The sequence below is a fragment of the Apostichopus japonicus genome, chromosome 4 (assembly GCF_037975245.1).
Source record: "Apostichopus japonicus isolate 1M-3 chromosome 4, ASM3797524v1, whole genome shotgun sequence".
Lineage (NCBI taxonomy): Eukaryota > Metazoa > Echinodermata > Holothuroidea > Aspidochirotida > Stichopodidae > Apostichopus > Apostichopus japonicus.
In genome coordinates, this window is record NC_092564.1 from 28,609,620 (window position 1) to 28,631,273 (window position 21,654).

Here is a 21,654-nt window from a genome sequence, read left to right on the forward strand (position 1 = left end):
TGAAATATTCATAAACCATTTCAATAATCGTACGCTCGGCAAGAGATGACTTAGATTCAATCGTAAATAATTTGTAAATCCACACCGTTAAGACAAGACGTATTTTCCTTGACGTAGTAAACATGCCATGTTAAAGAGAGAACGCTCGGAGATGGTGAGGCAAACTTAGACAGGTTTACAACCCCACCCACCCTCACCCCCTCCCCACACCGCCCTTCTCGCTCTCTCTTTCATCCCTCTCTCTTTTTCCCATTCCCATCCCCTCTGACTTGGGAAATGTTTACTGGTAAGAGTGACGATCATCTGGACCCTAAACAAAGATTTACCCGGTCGAAGTCTTCCTAACGACCACATGAGCGAATATGACACCCCTATCTGTAAGACAGTGGTTTTCGTTGGTCGGGGAATTTTCCAAAAGTATCTCTTAGCCCGACTTGCGTTAAGACTTAAATCTACTTTGATTTTCGCTGGGGTGGAATGAAATCCACCTACATGGGAATCTCATTCAAGGCTAACTCAGCCGGGGGATAATTACACCGCCACCCCACCCATTAATGACGCCACGGGCCCATCAGGGTCCCTATGTTGGGCCATTGTATTCCACATTGACATGGCTACGCGCTCCGCGTTCGCACTTTCGCAGTGGCACCAGCTTGTATTACCGACACTCTGTGTCGCCCCTTTCATTTTCTCTAATTTTGCTGTGCCTGTGTGACGCCACTGAAACAATGTAGCCAAAATAATTGGTGCAAACACTACTAATGTTGAAGCATCCTCTAGTTAGTTCACTGAGTTAAGAGAAATCTCCACTCCTTAAGATATTTTATTCTGATTATATTAGTATTGAACTGATCGTGTAATAATCCTATTTAGTTCAACACCTAAACAAGCGAGTGTTCGTTTCTCGCTTCACTTATTATTTATTTATTTCATACTTTTTTAAGTCTGCACATATGTTTTCCCATCTGACTTGTATCTGTTCTTGCTTTGTCTGTTTTCAGTTCCTTTGAGAACTACTTAAATTTCTACTTTCCGACTAAAAAGACGAACCATGTGTTCAACTATATATATATATACTTATAGCAGTGAGTTTATACGTGTGTTTTATAATTTCGCGTAGATATCTTTAGGCTCTTAATCAATATCATGCTGACAGTGTACTTAGCAAAGGTCAAAGAAGTATCTTTTTTATATTATTATATTTTGGTGTGATTCTTAACTGAGGCCAACAATCTCTTATGTAGCCAATCCGATACGAAAGAGCGTCGTAAGTGTTCCCTGACCGTTATATAGCATAATGTATTTGCTAAAATATTCAGCTAGTGTGTAACCTTAATACTGAAGGAATATAAACATTTGCGCACATTGACCGCCAAAGAAAAATGCCATATCTCAAAATCAGAGAGAATCAGCAATCCAAGGCAACAATAACAGCAACAACAAGATTTTTTGTTGAGGGATCAGCCTCGTCCTTGGGGAAACGAGATGCCCCCCCCCCTCCTTCACCTCCACCCACTCTCACCCCAACTTATACTGAGAATCGCTTTCAAACAGCGTTCATGCATTAACGTTCATACAGATGGTAATACATGCCATCTTGTTTCGAGTATAATTTGATGACGTTTCTTACTTTGAAAAGCTATAAGCAAAGACGTTTCCTTATTAAATAGGTAGGTGTGCATTAAGGCCCCTACTAGGCCCCTACTAGGGTAGTTCGTCCTGTACGCAAACTAAGTAGCTGCAAATATTGTCGTTTCTGAATCAACTTTCCACGGGTTTTCTTTTTTATCATCTCGACTAATTCAATATATGTTTCATATCATCGGAATTGGTGCATAATTGTCCTGCTTAAAGACACACGATATGATAGTCACGAATTTCAAATAACCAGAATTTAATTATATTTGTTACTATACACGGTAGAAGATTATAATTATAATTGTTACTATACAAATGCTTGTAATTAAACGAAATGCTTGTGATAACTGCAAATTTGCCTGTTAACCAATTGAAGTTTTTTTTTTTTCGTTGCCTGAGATATGGAATGTAGCCTACATGATAAGTCAAATCTTAGGCCGATTATAGAAAGGATTTCAAAATCGATTCCAACATCAGAGCAGGTTATAGCTTGCTTTCTTCTCAAGATTTTGGCCACCCTTCTCGATCGCTTTGAAATTCCCATTACGGAGCTCCCTTGTCAATTACATTACATACAAATCAATGTTTAATTGCTCCATGTCTCTAGCCGAGACCGAAGGGTTGTCTCCATGGAGTCAAGACTTAATAACTGCTTTCCGGATAATTAACCACGATGGAAAGTTGAAACAAACTCAAGATAATACTAACTCGAAAATGGCCAAATGTAGCTCTCCGTTAGTATGATGGCTTTTAAAGCTAACTACAACTGTCCCCTTAAGTGCCCAAAACCGTAGTATGGCGCGAAATAATATTCCCAACTCCCAAGCTATAGGGATGCTAGGAGTTAAGAAAAGAAGCCAAAGTTAATTACCAATCAGACGGCAGATGTAGCTAATCATTCACATTAACGGTACAAGGAAACAGAAAGTCTACGGTTTGGAATAGCATGTCTCCATCTTTCGTAGAATCTGTCTTGCGTGCCGGAAGAATTATTCTTCTCTTTTTTTTGTTGGGACTCTCGTATAGAAGATTATAAATGTTTGGTTATTAAATTTGTGACGTCACCCAATGACACTCTCTCGTCTCGTATCAAAGTTGACCAATTCCTGTTTAAAGCAGCATAGGATAGATTTTAAATAAAATACAAAAAAAAATACACAAAAGCTATACAGCTTATTCTAATCAGCGCAAGAATGATATAGTATGGAGATGTGTAGTTGTCTCTTGTTTGTGTTTTTGGAAGGGGAGAGGAGGGGAGTGGTGTGTGTGGGAAGGGTGGGTGGGTGAAGGGTGAGATTGAGTGTGCTAGTTCGTGAATGTGGGACTGGGTGTTGATCTGTTGATGCTTTCTCTGTTGTGTTTTATTTTATTTTCGTTCTTAAACCTCTTTCAATTATGGTAAAGGAAGAAAGAGAAAATGGGGTCGTGTTAATTAAGGAATCTTCATACTTCGAGAGTTCGGTATTTAGAGTTAAACAAGAAGTCTATGCTATATAAGATCAATTCTTCAATAAGTATTAATATACTTATTATATCATATGAGGTGTGCTTGATGCAATAAGGAATTCATCTCCTTGGTAGAAGGGTTTCACTTTGCTTCGCTAAGGATAAATTCAAATCAACCATTGCTTATTGAGTAAAAAGGGTTGGCGTACATGAATGCGGTCAACCTGGTACACAGTACCGTATGTACATGAATATTCAACTGAAATTTAATCTGAAACTCTATAGTCCATCAAAAATCGGCATAGCGTTTGTAAATGACACAAAAGTACAACATTTTGTGGGACACGAAATTTGATTTTTTTGGGGGGGATTAAACTGTTAATACCTTGCTAATTAAGAACGATTAGATAGAGGGATTCAATTATATGCAGTCAAATAGGCTGTATTATGTATACTACATATGTATTTGCTTTATCCGAATAGAATGTGTTTGGCACGAATGTACCGGATGAACATTCTGCCTTTCTTGGTGTAGGCTATTCAGGAAGCGACGTCAGGAATGATGTTAATCAAATGTAACACTGAATATGAACACGAATTTTCTGCATTAAATGCAACGATTTGCCAATATTCGTTAATGGTCTAAAAGTAGTAAAAAGTGCATTCCTAGAAGGTCTGACTCTCCAAATTATTTCGAGACATTACAATGTGTGTTTACAATCAATAGTCAGGTAGATTAACATCTATGCAAGCGAGTATTTGTTCTCGATTCACTTATTATTGTTATGATTATTTTTTTATCATTTAAAAAAAAAATCAGTTCGCAGTACTTAGACTCTGTGCCCCCCTGACCTCCCCCCCCCCCCTCAAATTTCTCTCAATTTTGCTGTGCCTGTGTGACGCCACTGAAACAATGTAGCCAAAATAATCTGTGCAACTAATGTTTAAGCATCCTCTAGTTAGTTCACTGAGTTAAGAAATCTCTGCTCCTTCAGATATTTGTTTCTGATTATAATAGTATTGAACTGATCGTGTAATAATCCTATTTAGTTCAACACCTAAACAAGCGAGTGTTCGTTCTCGCTTCACTTATTATTTATTTATTTCATATTTTTTCAAGTCTGCACATCTGTTTTCCCATCTGACTTGTATCTGTTCTTGCTTTGTCTGTTTTCAGTTCCTTTGAGAAATACTTGTGTTTCTAATTTTCGTATAAAAAGACGTAGCATGCGTTCAACAAATACTTATAGTAGTGAGTTTATACAGCGAGGAGAAATGTCTCAAGTATGTACTACAAACCTCTTTGAAGTTGGAGCACGGGTGACCTTTTTTTTTACTATCTATCATATTTATAATCCAGCATTTAAAGTGCACTTCTATAGGAATTTTGGAATCATGGGAGTGAGCAATAATTAATTTCTTATGTTGAACGTAATGATGAATCTATATATACTGTTCTGTTTAGTAATATGTTCGCATGAAAGGTCATAAGTTAATATTGAGGCCCAAAAAATATGCTAAAAAGTCAACTTTTGGTCACCCACGCTCAAATTCCAACACGCGTTTTTATGTCACGCTAGAAATAGTTACCCACACTGAGATAGCTGTCTATTTTAATATTTATTGATATTTATATACTTTAATATTTATGTACAGAGTGCTCCCCTATAGTGCTCAGAATCTGACAATGTACACAGAGTTACCGCTTTTCGAGGCAAGCCAGTAATATTTATGAAATGAATGTGTAGCAAGTGGTATGACAGATATATAATAAATTATTAAAGGTCAACACACCGGACAACAATATATATAGATATATACATGCATGTGTTTAACGGAAAGATTATAAAAGTATATACGAACAACATTGTTCACATCTTGCGATGACCGTCTGGCCTTGGCTTTAGAAGAAATTTGTCTCTAGTTCAACTTTATCCTCGAATTTTGAATTTTGATAGACTATATGCACGCCATTACTGTAATCATGGCGGCATTTACAGCTAGATATTCCAAATCCTTCTCGCCTGCCTTTTTTCTTGACGAACAGAAGCAAATTTCAATCTTTTCGTTACTCTAGTATACGGTACTTTATTTAGCATTCATTATTTATATAAATGGACCGGAATTTCCTCGACATCAGTGGGACAGTAAGACTGCTTATTAGAGGAAGTTTCCAGTCATGTCCCTCCAGACCGAAGTCACCAGCGGCGAGATTGAGTTTGACAGTATAACGCTCGCTTGTATTAAGCACTGACGCGTGTAAATGTACGAGCTCTTATACATTATTAAGCATTTGTTTTCTGACTGGCGCATTTAGTCACTTGTAGGCTGAATTATGAATAGCAACATATATAATTATAACAAGAGCAGTTATCTAGTTAATACTTAGCAGCAGTCCATGAAGCCAGTCTCGCAGCTTTCTGGAGATCGTAAAACGCTTCGATATCCGGGGTAGTGTCTGCATGCGTTACTATATAGCATGTGCAGACACTTAGCCTTCTATAGTTTGCGTTTTGTCCATCTTCGGTTTCTGTTTTTTTATTCTTAATCAAACGTAAACAACAGGAGGTGGCGCCGGATAAGTGTTCTTTATTCTTAGTTCAAGTGCACTGATTTCTGATTTTTTTTCTTCTAAATGTGTCGCTATTTTACTATATTTTAGAAAATAGCAATGATTTATTAGTTATGCTTTACATTTCAGAATATAGCAATTAACTATTATTTATAAACAACCATTCCATAAAATGTAGGACAATTGTAAGATGAAACAATCACATCATATACAATTATAAAAAAAAACAACAAACAGAGAAAATTATACCAGCCAAGGTTTCAACATTTTGACTAACCGGTCACGTCTTACGCTATAATAAGTCGCTAATGTAAAGATTTTAATGATAGTTTGATCATGTCTGACCCCATTCAGGTCATGCAGTCCTGTATTCTATAGAGTCTTTTAAGTGGCGTCTTAGCTCATTTTATTTTCTGCCATTTTTCTCTTTTGTATAAACTATGTAGACAATGATGTGAGTATGAACGGCGGTGAAAGCTGAAACCAAGGTTTATTGTTACCTTAAATTACTTCTGTACTTTATATCCTAAAGATTGCATAACTCCCGATTCATGATGGGGAAACTTATGAGTGTGGCGTGCTTCATATTCTATCACCATCAGGCTGCGCCTGTGTCATCATCAACGTACATACAGCATATATAGCAAGAGAGCAGTACATTTAGAACCCGGGGGGGGGGGGAAGCCCCATGAAAACAAAGTTGGATGTTTCGTCAGAATTTGACATGAAGGAATGCGAGCAATGAGAGCGATATAGGGACGGGGCGTGGTCTCTTAGGATGGACATGTGTTTACACATTTGCAACTTCCACCGGTTTGATTGAAATGGTTCCACAGCCTTATCTTAATCATTTGCCCAATCCATTTAAGAATCACGCCCTCTATTTAATAAGTTCAAAAAATGTTGTACAGTTCAAAACGATGCCTGGCCCAATTGGCCAAAACGTCAATCAGAAACATAGAGTGTATTCATAATGCTTCTGATTAACGTTTTGGGGATGTTAATATTATGAAACGGGTGGTTCGCTGGAGAATCTATGGATGATCGCAGTTGCATAGGCTGCCACAACGTAGTTAGACTTTCTCGATATTAATGGAGTCGGGGTAGGGTGGTTGGGAGGAGGGAAAAGGGAGGGGGAATAGGTGGGTCGGATTGATAGTGGGGATCCAGGGACGGCAAGTTGAGTTTCCCCTAGGGCACAAATCAGATTTTGATATAGAATATTTCAAAACAGTTGCTTTATTTGACAGTACCAAGTAAATCGACGTCATTTGAGAATATATCAGTTTATTAAAAAAAAAAGCTTTCGTCTTTATTACGTGTATATACATAATTGGCCTATGGTAAAATGAAACAAGTTTTTACTCAAGACGCAATCACTATGATATGGATAATTTCTTAAAGTAATCTAATATACGTCTATGTTATGGTAATTGTAATAAATGAAAGACTTTATTTTTAAATCACCAAACTATCGGAGGTTGCCTTCAACAGTCGATGTAATACTGTTAATAGTCTTAACCTGTTTAAAGTTTCTCTAGAGAATCGGTGGATAATCCTTTGGTTTATTGCAAACTCAAAAGCCACTGCTTGTTAAAGATACTACGATATATACTGTTTGTAGAAACAATCTAACTGGCTGACGCCTGTTTTAAATGACCGCGACAGTCAAAACCGTTTGTATGAAGAAATTAACTTGAAAAAATAAAATTAATGAATTAATAATTAATTAAAAAAGTTAAGAAGGATAAGCTTATCTGAAATTCACCCAGCCTTAAATGGATGACTATATAGTTACAAAGCTAATTTTGATATGTTGTATACCATCATAACACAAATGATATCAGTGCAGGTTATAATTCGATATCACTTTTAAGTTTTGAGAAATGAACCTTTGAGTTACATCAATAAAAGCGACTGGACTATATAGTCTAGTGCACAGACCATTAGTTCAGTTCCTCAGATGCAACACAAGAATGGATGTATACGCAAAGTCTGAGAGGTTTATGGTCTCGAATGACATGTTTGTACTGTAAAGTACAAGTTTGTAAAGCACAGATAGTATTGAATATCTTCCGAAGGAGCTTTGTTGTTTATATGGGTTAACATTAACATTTCGTCCTGCATCGAGAAGCGTACGCCATCAGTCCATTTATCCTTAAAGGGGCATTCCATAGATTAAACATATTCTATAGGTGAATATCTTGGAAACCAGAATAGCTGTAGAAACATTACTAGCACTCTTTTTTATCTTTTCTTGGATTATCATGATATCAAGAGCGAAAGTATAAAACAACACAAATACACGAAGCTTCTTATAGCATTGAAAGTCCCCTTATTAATATTCTTACTGATACATAATCAAGACGGAATCGTGATTTTGCTGACATTAAGTTTTGTGTGATTGATTGATACTTTGCTGCAAAAAATCTTAATAAACACGCTATAACCTGATTCTCATAACGATTGCAAGTCAATTCTGCGGGAGGGGGGGGGGGTTCTCTTTCTTTCTGGAAGGTTTATTATTTAGGAATCCTCAGTGTAATGCTCTCATTACTAATATAGTGAAGTAAAATATCTCATTTCAAATATAGACATTTTTTTATCCCTTCAGTTTCACTACTATTCCGTGTATAGGGAATCCCTTGCAATGGAATCACGATGTGAAAACATATATACATCAATTCAGAACTTGTATAGCGATATACCGTATAATAACGATGGTTATCAATTGCGGTTTGACTATTATATTTACAATAATTAAATACCGCTCCACCGTGAACCGTCTCATCTCTAAAACGTTAACCGTTTACTTGCATTAAAGTAAAAGTGTATGCCTGACTTGAAACTGTACAACATGGAAGAAATTTGACAAGAAAATGTTCAACTAAAACATATAATTTTGAAAGAACAGATAATTGACATTAAAATGATATACTGCGAAGATTTGTTAAAAGAACCCGTACCTGCTCTGTCCACTAAGATCACAGGATGTCAATTCTTCAAGTTCATTATTTTATGTTTGGATAGGAAATTTTTTATTCTCTCGATCCTTCATCTTATTGGCAATTTAAATGATTTAAAAAAAAAATATTTAGTAAGCCTATATGGCATTATTACATATCAGATAATTTGCAAAGAAACAACTACCTAGACGTTTTGCAACATGTTATTAGCCTTTCGAAGCAAACAATAATCTAGTGGAGTACACATAATTTCAATGATAAGTGAAGGGAGGAATGGGGGGATTTTAATTCCCGACTGATTAAGGTCATGAACCCTTATGAGAAGGCCACAGCAGCTAAGTAATCTGATTTTTGTTGTTGTTGCAGGAGCGGGAAGGGAAATGTTGGCTGATGTCCTCCCTAGGAGGGGCTTAAGGGAGGGCTGAAGGGTTCTCCTTCCCCCTTTGAAAAAGGATTTGACGTCAAATAGTGCATTTTGAGGCATATTGCGACTATAAATTAGGTCTAAACAGAAAGTTGTGCTTGTAAAATTTTTGAGTTTCAATGTGAGCTTGAAAAGAGTGTGTACACTCCGAGGAGTCGTCTAATTCTTCCCCGATTGAATGTAAAATATTCTCCACCTGAACCTATTCCACCGACTGATCGGATGGAGGTGGGTGACAATGCCCCCTCCCCTCCCCAAGCCACTGATAATGACAGTGACAAAAGACATCAGAAATATTAACAATAAATTGATTGTCTCAATATTTAGAAGTCATTTAATCCCTTACATTATTTTGTGCTTGAAGTTTTTGAAACATGTCTTAAATATGTCAATGTTGAATATGTCTTTTATTTCAATTGAAGATAGCAGTGACGGGACTTACTTTACTAAAATATTAAAAAATATATAAAAACAACACGTTTAAGTAGAAGATATAGCATTCTTGAAATTAGCAGGATATGTGATATATCTTATAAGTTTTTGTCACCTATCATTTCGTCAGTATAAACTCTCTGCCCTTACCACTCCCAGCCCATCCCCCCCCCCCCCTCCCAACCCACGCCCTCTCTTCTCATCTCCGCATCTTTTTAACAAAGACATTCAAAATAGTCTATAAGAATGCGTCTATTCTTCGCGATTTCTTCACACACATTCGTGTTTTACACAGTATGATATTTCAATCGTGTAGTGCCTTACATATCGGGTTTAGAACCGGAGGTGGAACTGTCCAGTACGTATGCTTCATTTACATGTACCTCTGGAGATCTCTGGTCTTCCTGTATTCTAGAGTCGTCGTCCGATCTCCTGTGCCGTTTCTCCTTGGCCTCTTGTTTGTCAGTTTTTTGAATATTTTTATCTAGCTTTTCATGACTGATTTCTGATTCAGGGTAGAGACTATACGCAACCCACACCAGCAGAAGAAGACCAAAAATACTCCCGATAATAGCAAGGGTGACCACTAAAACGTCCAACCAAGAAGCTGGAAATGATAAATTAAAATAAAATAAATCAACAAATTATAGAGTCCCATTAACCAAAGGTATACAGTCAACTAATAGCAGAACATGCGCATAAATTGATCTACACATCGTGCACTTAAACGCCTTCCACGTCACAAAAAGATTTTTCTGAATTATGGAGTTATCATATATATTATACAGGCCAATGAATACAATACTGGATCGTGGAAGACATGGAAGTTGACTCATTCATTTTTTACTTCGAGTAAATTCAAATCGGAGCAAATAAATATAGGCTTACTTTACGTCACCCTTGCCCCGGCGTCTGAAAATGTTCGCATCTTTAAGGTCATATGAAATGTGATTCATTTTGTTTTCTAGTTGATGCAGAGCAATATTCAAGGTATAAATGTTACTTTATTTAAATTTCTAACTCCTCGTCCCCCACACCTCTACATGTTGGTATAAAGTATAGCCTAGCTACCGTTGCTATAGGTTCGCTCTTCTAACAACAAAGCAAAGATAACTTACCAAAACTGGGTACTGAAAAATCAAGGGAAAAAAGAGAAGAAGATAAAACAATGGTGTGATTAATTTAAACTATAGCCATTAATATGCCTAATATGTTCAAAAGCAACTTTACTCATCAGTAACAATTCCCCTTACAATGCGTGGGAAATCGAAGTTATATAAATTATACATATTCATAGTGCGGTCGGTCAGCACTGTGTGATGCTGGACAGAAGTGGACATACGGGAAAGGGGTTGCAATATACACATCATGCATAATATATCTTAACAGAAACAAGTGGTTTCACGTGTAAACATGTTGTTCCCATTTTGTTAATTGTAACATAGCCTTTGTATATAGCCTTTATATATATACACACACACACACACACATATGTATATGTATATATATATATATATATATATATATATATATATATATATATATATATATAATCACCATACCTGGTTTGTAACAGATGTAATGATATCTCTCACTGCATAGTGCTTCTCTCCAACCAGACGTCGTTGCGTAAACGCAAGTGTTTGGTCCTACAGTGTCACCATGCTCTGGTTCCACCCAAAAACTGTTAACAAATAAATAAAACGCACTTTTATGCATCCATCATATCGAGTACTATCACGTGTATTCTTGTCAAGTACACAGTACACAGTGTAGATCGCTCCTCAACCTTTGGCCAAGATAGTATGTGGTACGTTTGTTTCTTTCAATGGGATTCGTGGTACACTCGAAGATACACCGTCGTAGCCATGTGGTTAAGTCACTCATGTAAGGAGAATGATGTTGAGAGATGGGGGCAGTTATTTGACTTTGATTTGCCAAGAATTAATCTTTACTAAAGAGATCTTTCATTTTATTTATTTATATTCTTTGTAACATGAGCCTCAGTAGATCTTTTCGGGACTTCAGTGCCAAACCGTACCACGTAGCAAGGTAACTGACAGATTGCCTAATGCAAGTAACCAAAAACAAACTATGCAGTATATTGGAAGAATCAAGTTGAAAACATGATCACCAACTATAGCTTAGACCATGGAGCTATTAACGATCAGCTAAGAATCAACATTGGATTCGTACAATCCATTTAATTGTTATTTATTGTTAAAACAATATATACAAGCTACAATAATTGTAATCTCCAGGCACTCTACCTATTCTCATTTAACAAGTACTGTGATAAGTATTTATTTACAATTATGAATTATGTGTTCCATGTGTCCATTTATTGTAATTATTTAATGTTAGAACGACTGTTGGAATTTGTCACTGAAAAACCCAGAGAGCCAACATGCGTAGTGATTCCTTGCCACAATTTATATGAGAATGTGTCAATACTCATTTTTGGCTATTGTTACAAGCAGGATACGTGCATTAATGTGGACCTACATACAAGTATGAAGTTCATCCTAGTTGTAGTTTACAAGTTATCGCATGGACAGGGTTTTCAGGCTTTGACTTTAAATGACATTTGTCCTCTATATAAGGTCTTTGTACTCACTAAGGTCAATAGACATACGTAGTAAGTTCTCTGTTGGTCTCAAGCAACATTTGACATCCAACAAAACAACATCTTTATATTAGCTAAGGTGGACCTAGATTCAAACAAGCTTTAATTTAGGAGTAATAATTTTACAAACTTTTGACCACTATTAACTGCAAATGCCCAATGGCCTCGACAAATCAATAGGGTTGCTTTGCTCGTTAGGGTGGATGTACATGTTTATACAATATTTTATAGACTGTCACCTGTATTGATCTTAAATGACATTTGGCCTTTAAAAAGTCAATTTAGAGTTGTTGTAATCACCAAGGTACCTACCAACTATGAGGCTCAACTAAGAAGCACTCTTTAAATTATCGTGTTGACAAGGTGTTCGGACTTTGACCTCTGCTGACCTCCAATCCACCTAACATATATGAACTTCAACCAAGACGTACTTGACTTATTGTGCTGATGACACCTATCATTCTGAAAATCTAAGTGCATTTCAGGTCAAACAAACCTACAAACAAATACTGCAGAAGTGTATATTGGTTTAACTTATCTTGAGTATATTATGCTAACTTAACGTGTACACACAGTCACACACCCTCTCACTACCTCCTTCCTTCCTTCCTTTTACGTACGTCGAATGATATCAAAACAGCCTTAAAACATATATATGTGAACACTGAATGCCATTAAAATAGGCAACATTTTACTAACGTTACTGAATACTATAGTCTGTAGAGTGTTTGCACCTTTCTTGAAGTGAGCCAGCATGCCGATGATTCTCGGATCAACTTCAAGATATGACATCTTGTACCAAGCTGCTGGTTTCCCAAAGTGATGTCACCTTTACTCTATACAGGGTGCTCCATGAGCAGATCTTGATAATTTTCAAACTAATTTCAGGTTTTCAAGCTTTGTACGAAGAATTTACCAGTGTAATAACATTTTATTAATTTATGTCCACACCCATGTATTAACACTGTAAATGAAAGTTATAACAAGTATATAGTTTGGTCGAACAAACATTTCTATTGAATACAAGTTATATAATACTGGCTTTAAACTGGCATCGAAAGTAGACATTGCTTGCATTCTTCTGTCGAAAATTCTTATTGCAAAGAGTATATTGTATTTGGTAGACGATGCAATATTTTACTCGGGCAGATAATACTCTTGTTTGTTTTTTATTTATATATAATATATTATTATATATTATTTATTTATTATTATTTTTTGTGTGGTTGATTTTTGTCAGAAGACATCCACTATTCTACTATGTTAACACAAGACATTTCGGAGTGTATACGATGCCAGTTACAACACCGCTATGTTTACTTATAGTACTCTATCAGGCAAAGTCATTATAAATTTAACGGCCTTAACAACGTTTATTTAAGAAACAAGAGGTTTGTAATTAAACGGAAATTACACTTTGTCTTCAGGGCTTAATTTGGCGATCCCTGTTTACCAAATAGAGTTTGTATAGACGTAGCAGAGATATGTTGTATGTTATGTTGTTTGCGTTGAAAGGTTTAGATCTTGATAAGGAAAGTCCATGGCGTAGTAATATTTGCTCTCTTATAAGCACTGATGCAAGGATGTACAGTCACGGCGTGTGTTTACAATCTCTCATGACGTCATTGTCTTTGGCCAATTTCTTTCCGCTTCGTTGTTGAGGAATTAACCTTATTCGTGTTGATAGAAAACAGGCTTATGTTCTACTTTGTAAATACCGTGGATAAGGTTGACAACTGGGAGGAATTCCCCTACCTGGAGAACTATATGAACAACAGTAATACAGTAACGACAGGAAGACTACCATGATACCGTGATCAATTCATACTGAGTTGTTTAGTTTATTCAACTGAACCTCTTTAAAATGGTTATTTTTAGATTTTATGGCAGAGACTACTACAAAATGACTGATAACAAAACGTTTTTTTTTTTATTTATTTCTTTTATAGGACCTACGATACGTTCACATAATCAGAGTAATGGAATTCTTCCCTGCTGCAGGTTTAAATTCAAAACGTTTCCAAAAACAGCAGCGTTCCATGTTTAAGCTCCTCAATTTATAGAAGTATATCAGCTTTGTCCCAAAATATGTTACATAATTATTCAAGTAATGGTAATGAACGTCTAAACTACAGCTAACACAGGAGCAGGTCCTTGATGCTAAACATGACGGGATGTGGTCCTAGGAACGTTCAAGCTGACTTCCATGTAAAGGGGGATTTGAGGGTGCCATTTTGAGGCATATTAAGGCTATATATTAGGTATATAATTAGGTTTATACACGCATGGTTGTACCAATAAAAACTTTAATTCTTTTCTGTTGTATTGAAAAGGCGGCCCCACGCTCAATACCCACCCTTCTCCTTTGGATATGTTGCTCTTCCAGTGCACATACTGAGATAGGCTATCTCATTGGCTAATTGAATCTACGTCATAGTAGGGTTTAGTACGATGGCAACTTCTTTGTAGTTTGTTACATGCTCAACCAGTGGGTGGGCATTGGCCGGGAGGTAGAAATTGTCCCACCTCCCATCCATGGATTTTTGACATTCAGCCGAGGAGTGTACCCTAATTGCATTAGACCAAGTTACCGACGGTAAACCCCCTTTTCAGCCTTACACAAAAAGCACTTATATATATTAGCACAGGTGTAACCCCCCCCCCCCCCTCACAGAAACCTTTGAAAACCTGTGCACGCCACTGTGTTGAACCATGGAGCTATAAAATGTTTATAGCTCCATGATTGAACTTAAAGATATGAGCATAACAATTTGGTACACACTGCAGCCTAGTGATGCCATTCATCAGTTAGCAAGAATAATCAACCAACATGGAACAGCTTAAATGTTTAACCAAATGTGAACACAATTTGGCAATATTGAGTACAAAGACCACATTGATATGATCCGTTTTATTAGTCGTGTTGTTGTTGTTGTTGTATTTTCCATCAGCTGCGACGGTGAATATTTAAACTTCGCTCTTGTTCATATCAATAAAGCTAGGTGTTGACTTGTACATGGTTAACGCTTCTGCTTGAGATAAAGGGTGAACTTTATACGGCAGTGCAAAGAGTAACCTTTGCACGAAATGCGCCAAGAGGTATGTTTATGTCTATTATCTAAAACAAGTTTAAACAAATATTCAGTAGTGTTCACCATAACATATCGCAATATCTTAGTTGAATTACACATTTAAGTGGCCATATATATATATAGTGTCACGATTACTTTGTTAAGTCCATATGCAAGTTACTGTCAGAACTCAGAAGAATTATCTGTAAGGTTTAAATGTTCAATGCATTTCCCATAAATATTCTGCTCTTTGTGAGCAATGTTTTACGTGGGAACATTTGGCTTATTTAAGTGACAAACCTAATATGATAGTATGAATTGAATGAGTCATTGTATTTTCGGTACTACACACAAATACATAGGGTCTTACTTCCTAAACCACAAATACAATTCCTATATACATATAGGTATATATGACACATATGCAACGCATGCGCATATCACACATACACAAAGATCCTATGTCCTATCATACATATATAGAACCTACATGACACAAACGTAAAGCATGTGTAGTCACACATAAAGAGATCCTATGTTTGTTTCATACCATCATATTAACTATCAAACAAACATATCTCACATAACAAATATGTCCTATCCTATCACACATATACACAGGGGCGTAGCGAGCGGGGGGGGTGTGGGGGGTGTCACACCCCCCCAATAATTTGGTCGCTGTCGGCAAATTTCGGGTCTGTCGGCAAAAGGAGAAAAGGGGAAGAGAGCGGAAGGGGAAGAAAGAAGGAAAGCTGAATAGAGAAAAGGAGAACGGGAGCTTCTTCCGTGCCAAATTTGACTTAAATATGCACCAGATTGCATCTAAGGACGTTTCAAAACTAAAAATTTTCCAAATGGGAGGGGTATACCCCCTACCCTTAGACCCCTCCCCCATTTCAGTCACCACTTCCAGATCCGTCGGCAAATCAAATTTGACTTAAAATATGCACCAGATTGCATCTAAGGACGTTTCAAAACTAAAAATTTTCCAAATGGGAGGGGTAGACCCCCTACCCTTAGACCCCTCCCCCATTTCAGTCACCACTTCCAGATCCGTCGGCAAATCAAATTTGACTTAAAATATGCACCAGATTGCATCTAAGGACGTTTCAAAACTAAAAATTTTCCAAAGGGGAGGGGTAGACCCCCTCCCCTTAGACCCCTCCCCCATTTCAGTCACCACTTCCAGATCCGTCGGCAAATCAAATTTGACTTAAAATATGCACCAGATTGCATCTAAGGACGTTTCAAAACTAAAAATTTTCCAAAGGGGAGGGGGACACCCCCTCCCCTTAGACCCCTCCCCAATTTCAGTCACCACTTCCAGATCCGTCGGCAAATCAAATTTGACTTAAAATATGCACCAGATTGCATCTAAGGACGTTTCAAAACTAAAAAATTGCCAAAGGGGAGGGGGACACCCCCTCCCCTTAGACCCCTCCCCCATTTCAGTCACCACTTCCAGATCCGTCGGCAAATCAAATTCTCCACACCCCCCAACAAAAAGACCTTCGCTACGCCCCTGCATATACGCAGGTCCTATAAAACATATATACGTCCCATTATACATACGTAGCTCCTATGTCCTTTCACACAAACATAGGTCATATGACACATACCTAGGTCGAATGGTAATGTCACATACATGTGACCAAGACTTTATATTCTACCTCAAGTTATTTGGCCTTGGAAATGAATGTTCTTAGTTTATAGGTGGAAGTTATAGTAAGAAAACTCAAGTCCTGGATTTCACGACATAAATAATGCATGAAAATGTGACTTACAAATTGGAGGTGTTTGGGTGTGTGCCGTCGTCCCAATCATATACATTATTTGATTTGTAAAGACCTATCCACAGCTCATCTGATAAATCTAAGGAAGATATCTGTCTAACGACCCAATCCTGAAAGAAAGACATATAATGTTTTACTTTTACACAGTAGTTATACATTCCGCGACTAACGAATACTCTATACTAGAATGATGAATAATTTCGCTCAGATCATAATAAGGAAAATTAACTGATCACATCAATCTGAATTAATTGTATCAATTAGCAAAAAGGGTAAAAAGCTGATCTCTATTACAGGTTCAGATTTATCTAGTTTTATACGGTAAGCCCTGACTGTTAATCTGGATGAAGTCAATTGGAATATAAATCTGGCCAATGTACAGGCCACGTTAACTACCTTACTCCTTTCTCTCACTCTCTCCTATAGCTCACCGAACGAGACGAGAGTTCACAGCCTAATGGCGACTGTACATGCATAGGCTTAACTTAAGGCTTAAGAATTGAAAAACACTCATGTAAGTACATGTTTCTTGGTATTTCCTATTTCGTATTTGTATTTATTTTTATTTTTATTTTATTTCCAACTTTTTATTTCCTATAATTGCATGTTGTATTGTTTACTACTCTAAGTTTGGGGGGAATTGACCCTTTAGAACACATAAGGCTCAGCGGTGAAAACAACTGGATTACGTAGCCTAGCACATAGTTCATTCGGTCAGTTCCTAAGATCAGCTAGCTCCCTGCTATAGGCTGCAACACAAAAACTCCATAGAACTGTTATTAACTTGTGAGAAGGCCTTGGCTTTGATAAACGACTTTAAGCAACCAACCATTTTCTTTTCATTCCTTTTGGTCTCAAATAACATGCTTACAATGTATTCCAAATTTGTCAATAAATAACTGTTTTGCATGTCTGCCAATTACTGGCTGTCCTGATGTTTGTATGAAATTAGAAGAACAGGTTTTGGTCGAGTTATTAGAATTACAATAACAGTTAGGCCTGAACTGAGTAGTTGACGTCATCATCTAATTATAGCCTTAAAGGAGCATTCCATATCTTTCATATAGATTAAATGTGATTAACTTGAAAACCGGAATAACCGGACACAAAGCTAGCACTCTGAGTGTCTTTTTCGTCGGTCTATGATTTTAAAGAATATATTGTTCTGCCTAAAATTATCTTTGCGTCACATACAAAATGCAAATTGGAAATGTTCAAATTTTGGAACTGTTTGTTTTATTATCATATGAAACTTTTTTGGGAATATTTTGATGACTTAATGTGAACCTTCAAAATATATCAATATATGTGCAAGTGATGTTTTTATTTTCTTAGTGACTTTTATTTCTGAGACAAACCAATTCATTACGAGGAAGTCAATTTGCGTTTTAGGGCGCTATACAAGGGGGTCATAAAACATAAGGATCATATCCTGTTGAAAAGTGTGAGAAAGTGTATGGTACATCCCGAACGCACATTAGTAGACATTTTGGGATTACTTTGAGATATTGATCAACGATCACAATAATTAACCATTGCCCTAAACGTAGCGCGGAGCCAACGTGGCACCCCACCCCCCCCCCCCTCCTACACATTTTAGAGGCCCCTCATATTTCAGCTGTCTTTAAATGCAGCCAGTGTCTTATAAAGGTGGGCGACCATGCATGATAGATCAGCGAGATTTGAATACGTGAGATGTGTTGACCTGATATTCATACCGAACAGAAATACCAAACACTGGGGCAGTGCTAACACTGCGGTTATGACTAACAACACTATTGTGGGGATATCGTTAAATGTGGCAGTGACGTTAGCTAACTAGTAATGTCATGACCCCCCCCCCCAACACACACACACCCACACTCAAACCTGCGTCCACATGCTCACAAGCTAATTTCGTCAGCGGAATTCACTGAGAAACTTGTTACTAAATATGGAAAGAATTAAGAATAAAGACAAACGAGGTGATTTTATCTTCATGCGTCACCATGAGAATGACTATATAGGCCTACACAATGGCAGCCCTATACATAACCTGATTTTTCAAGACACACTATATAGATAGTATAAACATTTGCACATAGCACTCAACTCCAACCCGGGCACGAGCCCCATGCATTACAGGCACCACGTACTACCATAAGAATGTAATCAAAGATATATAAATTACTTACCCATGTATCTTGATCTTCGATAGCTGTTAGGTTCGCAGACCTGTCATCGCATTCCGTTCTAGCATTACTCCAGTTTTCTTTATTTGTGCCGCTAAAAAGTTCACTGAACAAGTAACAATTGTCGTGGTAGATTTTCCATTTGTCATCGCACACGTTATCGGAAGTAACCCCTAAATAAAATAAAATAAGACATAGAAATAAAGTATGACCCGTGTCCCACTTGTTGCAATTCTTTAATCAGTGTACAGAGACACACGTATTGCATTTCGCTCTTCAACTGTCATCCTCTTGAATTCCAACTTTCTATTCCTCACGAGAAGATTTTTAGTTTATTTCAAGCTGCTAAAAACATATATTAATATATACATCATAGTGGTCATTACTTTATGTATATACAGGCCTTTGCTGTTCGTGTATAATAGACGCATATGCCTCGCAATTGTATAGGTATAGGACTATAACTTATTCTTCCAAAAATGGACAATTGAAAAAAAATACTACAAAGAATACGAAAGTTATAGGACTCACCCTCAAATAAGCAGACCATGGAAATTAGCCCTATAATAATAATATATAATCCTTGGTTAAGCTCCATTATATAGGTGAGTTCCAGTCCAAGCGTCGACCCAGGCTGTGTAAACGTTCGTTCAGTGCGTGTGTGGGATCGAACGAGTATTTTAACGAACTGGTAAACGGTCCACTTAGGAGTCTCCTTCAGTACCAGTGTGTCAGAGATCATACAGTACATCACTTGTCAACACAACAAAACGTCTTGACACTGATGTTTACAACTGCCATAAATCTTCTTTCATGTAGGCTTTATATAATGCGGATTGTATAGTTGTTTACAGAATGCATATATTGTGACCTGGATATATGGTAACGCTTTTAGTAGACAGTTAAATATGACTTATAATATTTTACACCATTGAATGGACTTGATTGACAAAACTCGTTCTATAACTTAATCGTTTACCGCGTTCATTACCGTAACGAGAACCTGTCCCTAGGGAAACTATTACCTTTCTAGATGAACCCTTTTGTAAACAAGCTGACCAAGGAAGTGAAATAAGTTTAACACGTACGTTACGTAGTTAAATACTACATATTAATATAGTCTTGCACGTAGAGATACACCGAATTGCTGGGAAATGTTACTGAAACGGTTCAGATGTCATGGAACGGCCGGCCGAATGTTTTATTTCTGGTTCAGTTCAATTGGTTGTGTAAAACTGAGAATATCACATTGCTGTTTCTCTGCAGTCTACAGTAACTGGTATGGAGACTCTTATACACTATATTGAGTACTTAAGCAATATCAAGAAATACACTTCAAAACTATGCATACAGTTATTAAGATATAAAACTAGATGAACTTAGTACCTTCCACGGCATGCAGCTATCTATATATAGCACCACAATGCCATAGATTCTACCAATGGCAAATCGAAACTGAAATTAAATACGCTTTTCCGTTACCTTAGGTATTATCGATATTAAAAGACATTAATATATTTTTTTTATATAATCAGGAGGGCGTCCTGATCCACTGATATCCATGATTTTGGCAACAATCAAAAAAGTCGCGATTTTGGGCCAAATTAGGAGAAAACAAAATTGGGGGCTAAACATCCAGTATCTGAGATTGGTCAGGATGCCTTTTATGGTCATCCAGGGTCCCAGTGGATGATTTACAACTTGTTGAACTTGTGTAAGAGAACCACATTTAGGAGAAAAAGCCTGTTGTTTTTTGTGGAGGTCAGAGTTCATATGGGTTCAAAATGTGAAAACCTTGTGAACATGATATCTCATGGAGGGAAGCTTGGACCAGTCTAATATTTAGTATGTAGTTGCGACATGTTCTGTACAAGAAGCATATCGTTTTTGGACTCACCAGACGCCAAACAGCCTGGGTAAATGTTGTGTAAATTGTAGTAAGTTAGGCAAAACAGTCATGACTGCGCGCCCTTAAGGTGGCATTCTCCTAATAGCGTCTATATCAATCCGCCGCAAGTGTTCTCCTTCATGAAAAGTGTCAATTAGGAGCAGGAGAACAACTTTTTGTGCTATGTTATCAACTAGGATGTGTTTTTTTTTTGTGGCTTGGATGTTAAATAACATGAATGGAAGCATATGTGGTTAAAAAATATGGGTAAATTGAGGCAAGTTTAGACCAGTTTAGCCCTCCCATGAGCAGCGTACGAAGATTGTTTACGACTGAGTGAAGAGGTTTGTTTACAAGTGACGAAATGTTCCGGCTCTCGTAGCAAAACTTAGGCATGGTCATGGCACGGAAAATTGATGGTGCCATGAAAGGCCAACTTGTCGGCTATCCAGTGATGGGTAGCGTTTAGCAAATGAAAACTACCAGATAGTCCTGCCGGTCTCGAACTTTCAGGATCACAAACTTTTTGGGCCACCGATGTTGCAGCTTCTTAAAAGATATATGTATAATATATATATATATATATATATATAACTCATTACTCCAACTCATTACGATTTTCATTGA

At 37.1% G+C, this 21,654-nt stretch overlaps 2 protein-coding genes across 2 annotated transcripts in view; one reads left to right on the forward strand and one right to left on the reverse strand.

The window, feature by feature from the left end:
• The window catches only part of LOC139967056 (tyrosine-protein kinase Fer-like), a 133,384-nt gene that overhangs the window by 72,542 nt on the left and 39,188 nt on the right, over nt 1-21,654 (forward strand). Inside the window, exon 2 of the mRNA XM_071970732.1 lies at nt 17,395-17,482. The gene's annotated coding sequence lies outside the window, so the exon portion shown is untranslated. The remainder of the gene's footprint in view (nt 1-17,394; nt 17,483-21,654) is intronic.
• On the reverse strand, nt 6,880-20,405 carry LOC139967055 (uncharacterized). Its single transcript, XM_071970730.1, has 6 exons — nt 19,671-20,405; nt 19,143-19,312; nt 16,960-17,078; nt 11,041-11,162; nt 10,597-10,608; nt 6,880-10,085 (listed from the first exon to the last, which is right to left on the reverse strand). The coding sequence occupies exons 1-6, from the start codon at nt 19,888-19,890 to the stop codon at nt 9,799-9,801; spliced, it is 930 nt and encodes a 309-aa protein (XP_071826831.1). The 5' UTR covers nt 19,891-20,405; the 3' UTR covers nt 6,880-9,798.

Coding starts and splice junctions, on each gene's coding strand:
- LOC139967055 (XM_071970730.1), bottom strand. CDS start 19,890: ATGTACTGTATGATCTCTGACACACTGGTACTGAAGGAGACTCCTAAG. Junction 19,313..19,670: donor CATGGTCTGCTTATTTGAGG/GTGAGTCCTATA, acceptor TATTTTATTTAG/GGGTTACTTCCGATAACGTG. Junction 17,079..19,142: donor TCGAAGATCAAGATACATGG/GTAAGTAATTTA, acceptor TCTTTCTTTCAG/GATTGGGTCGTTAGACAGAT.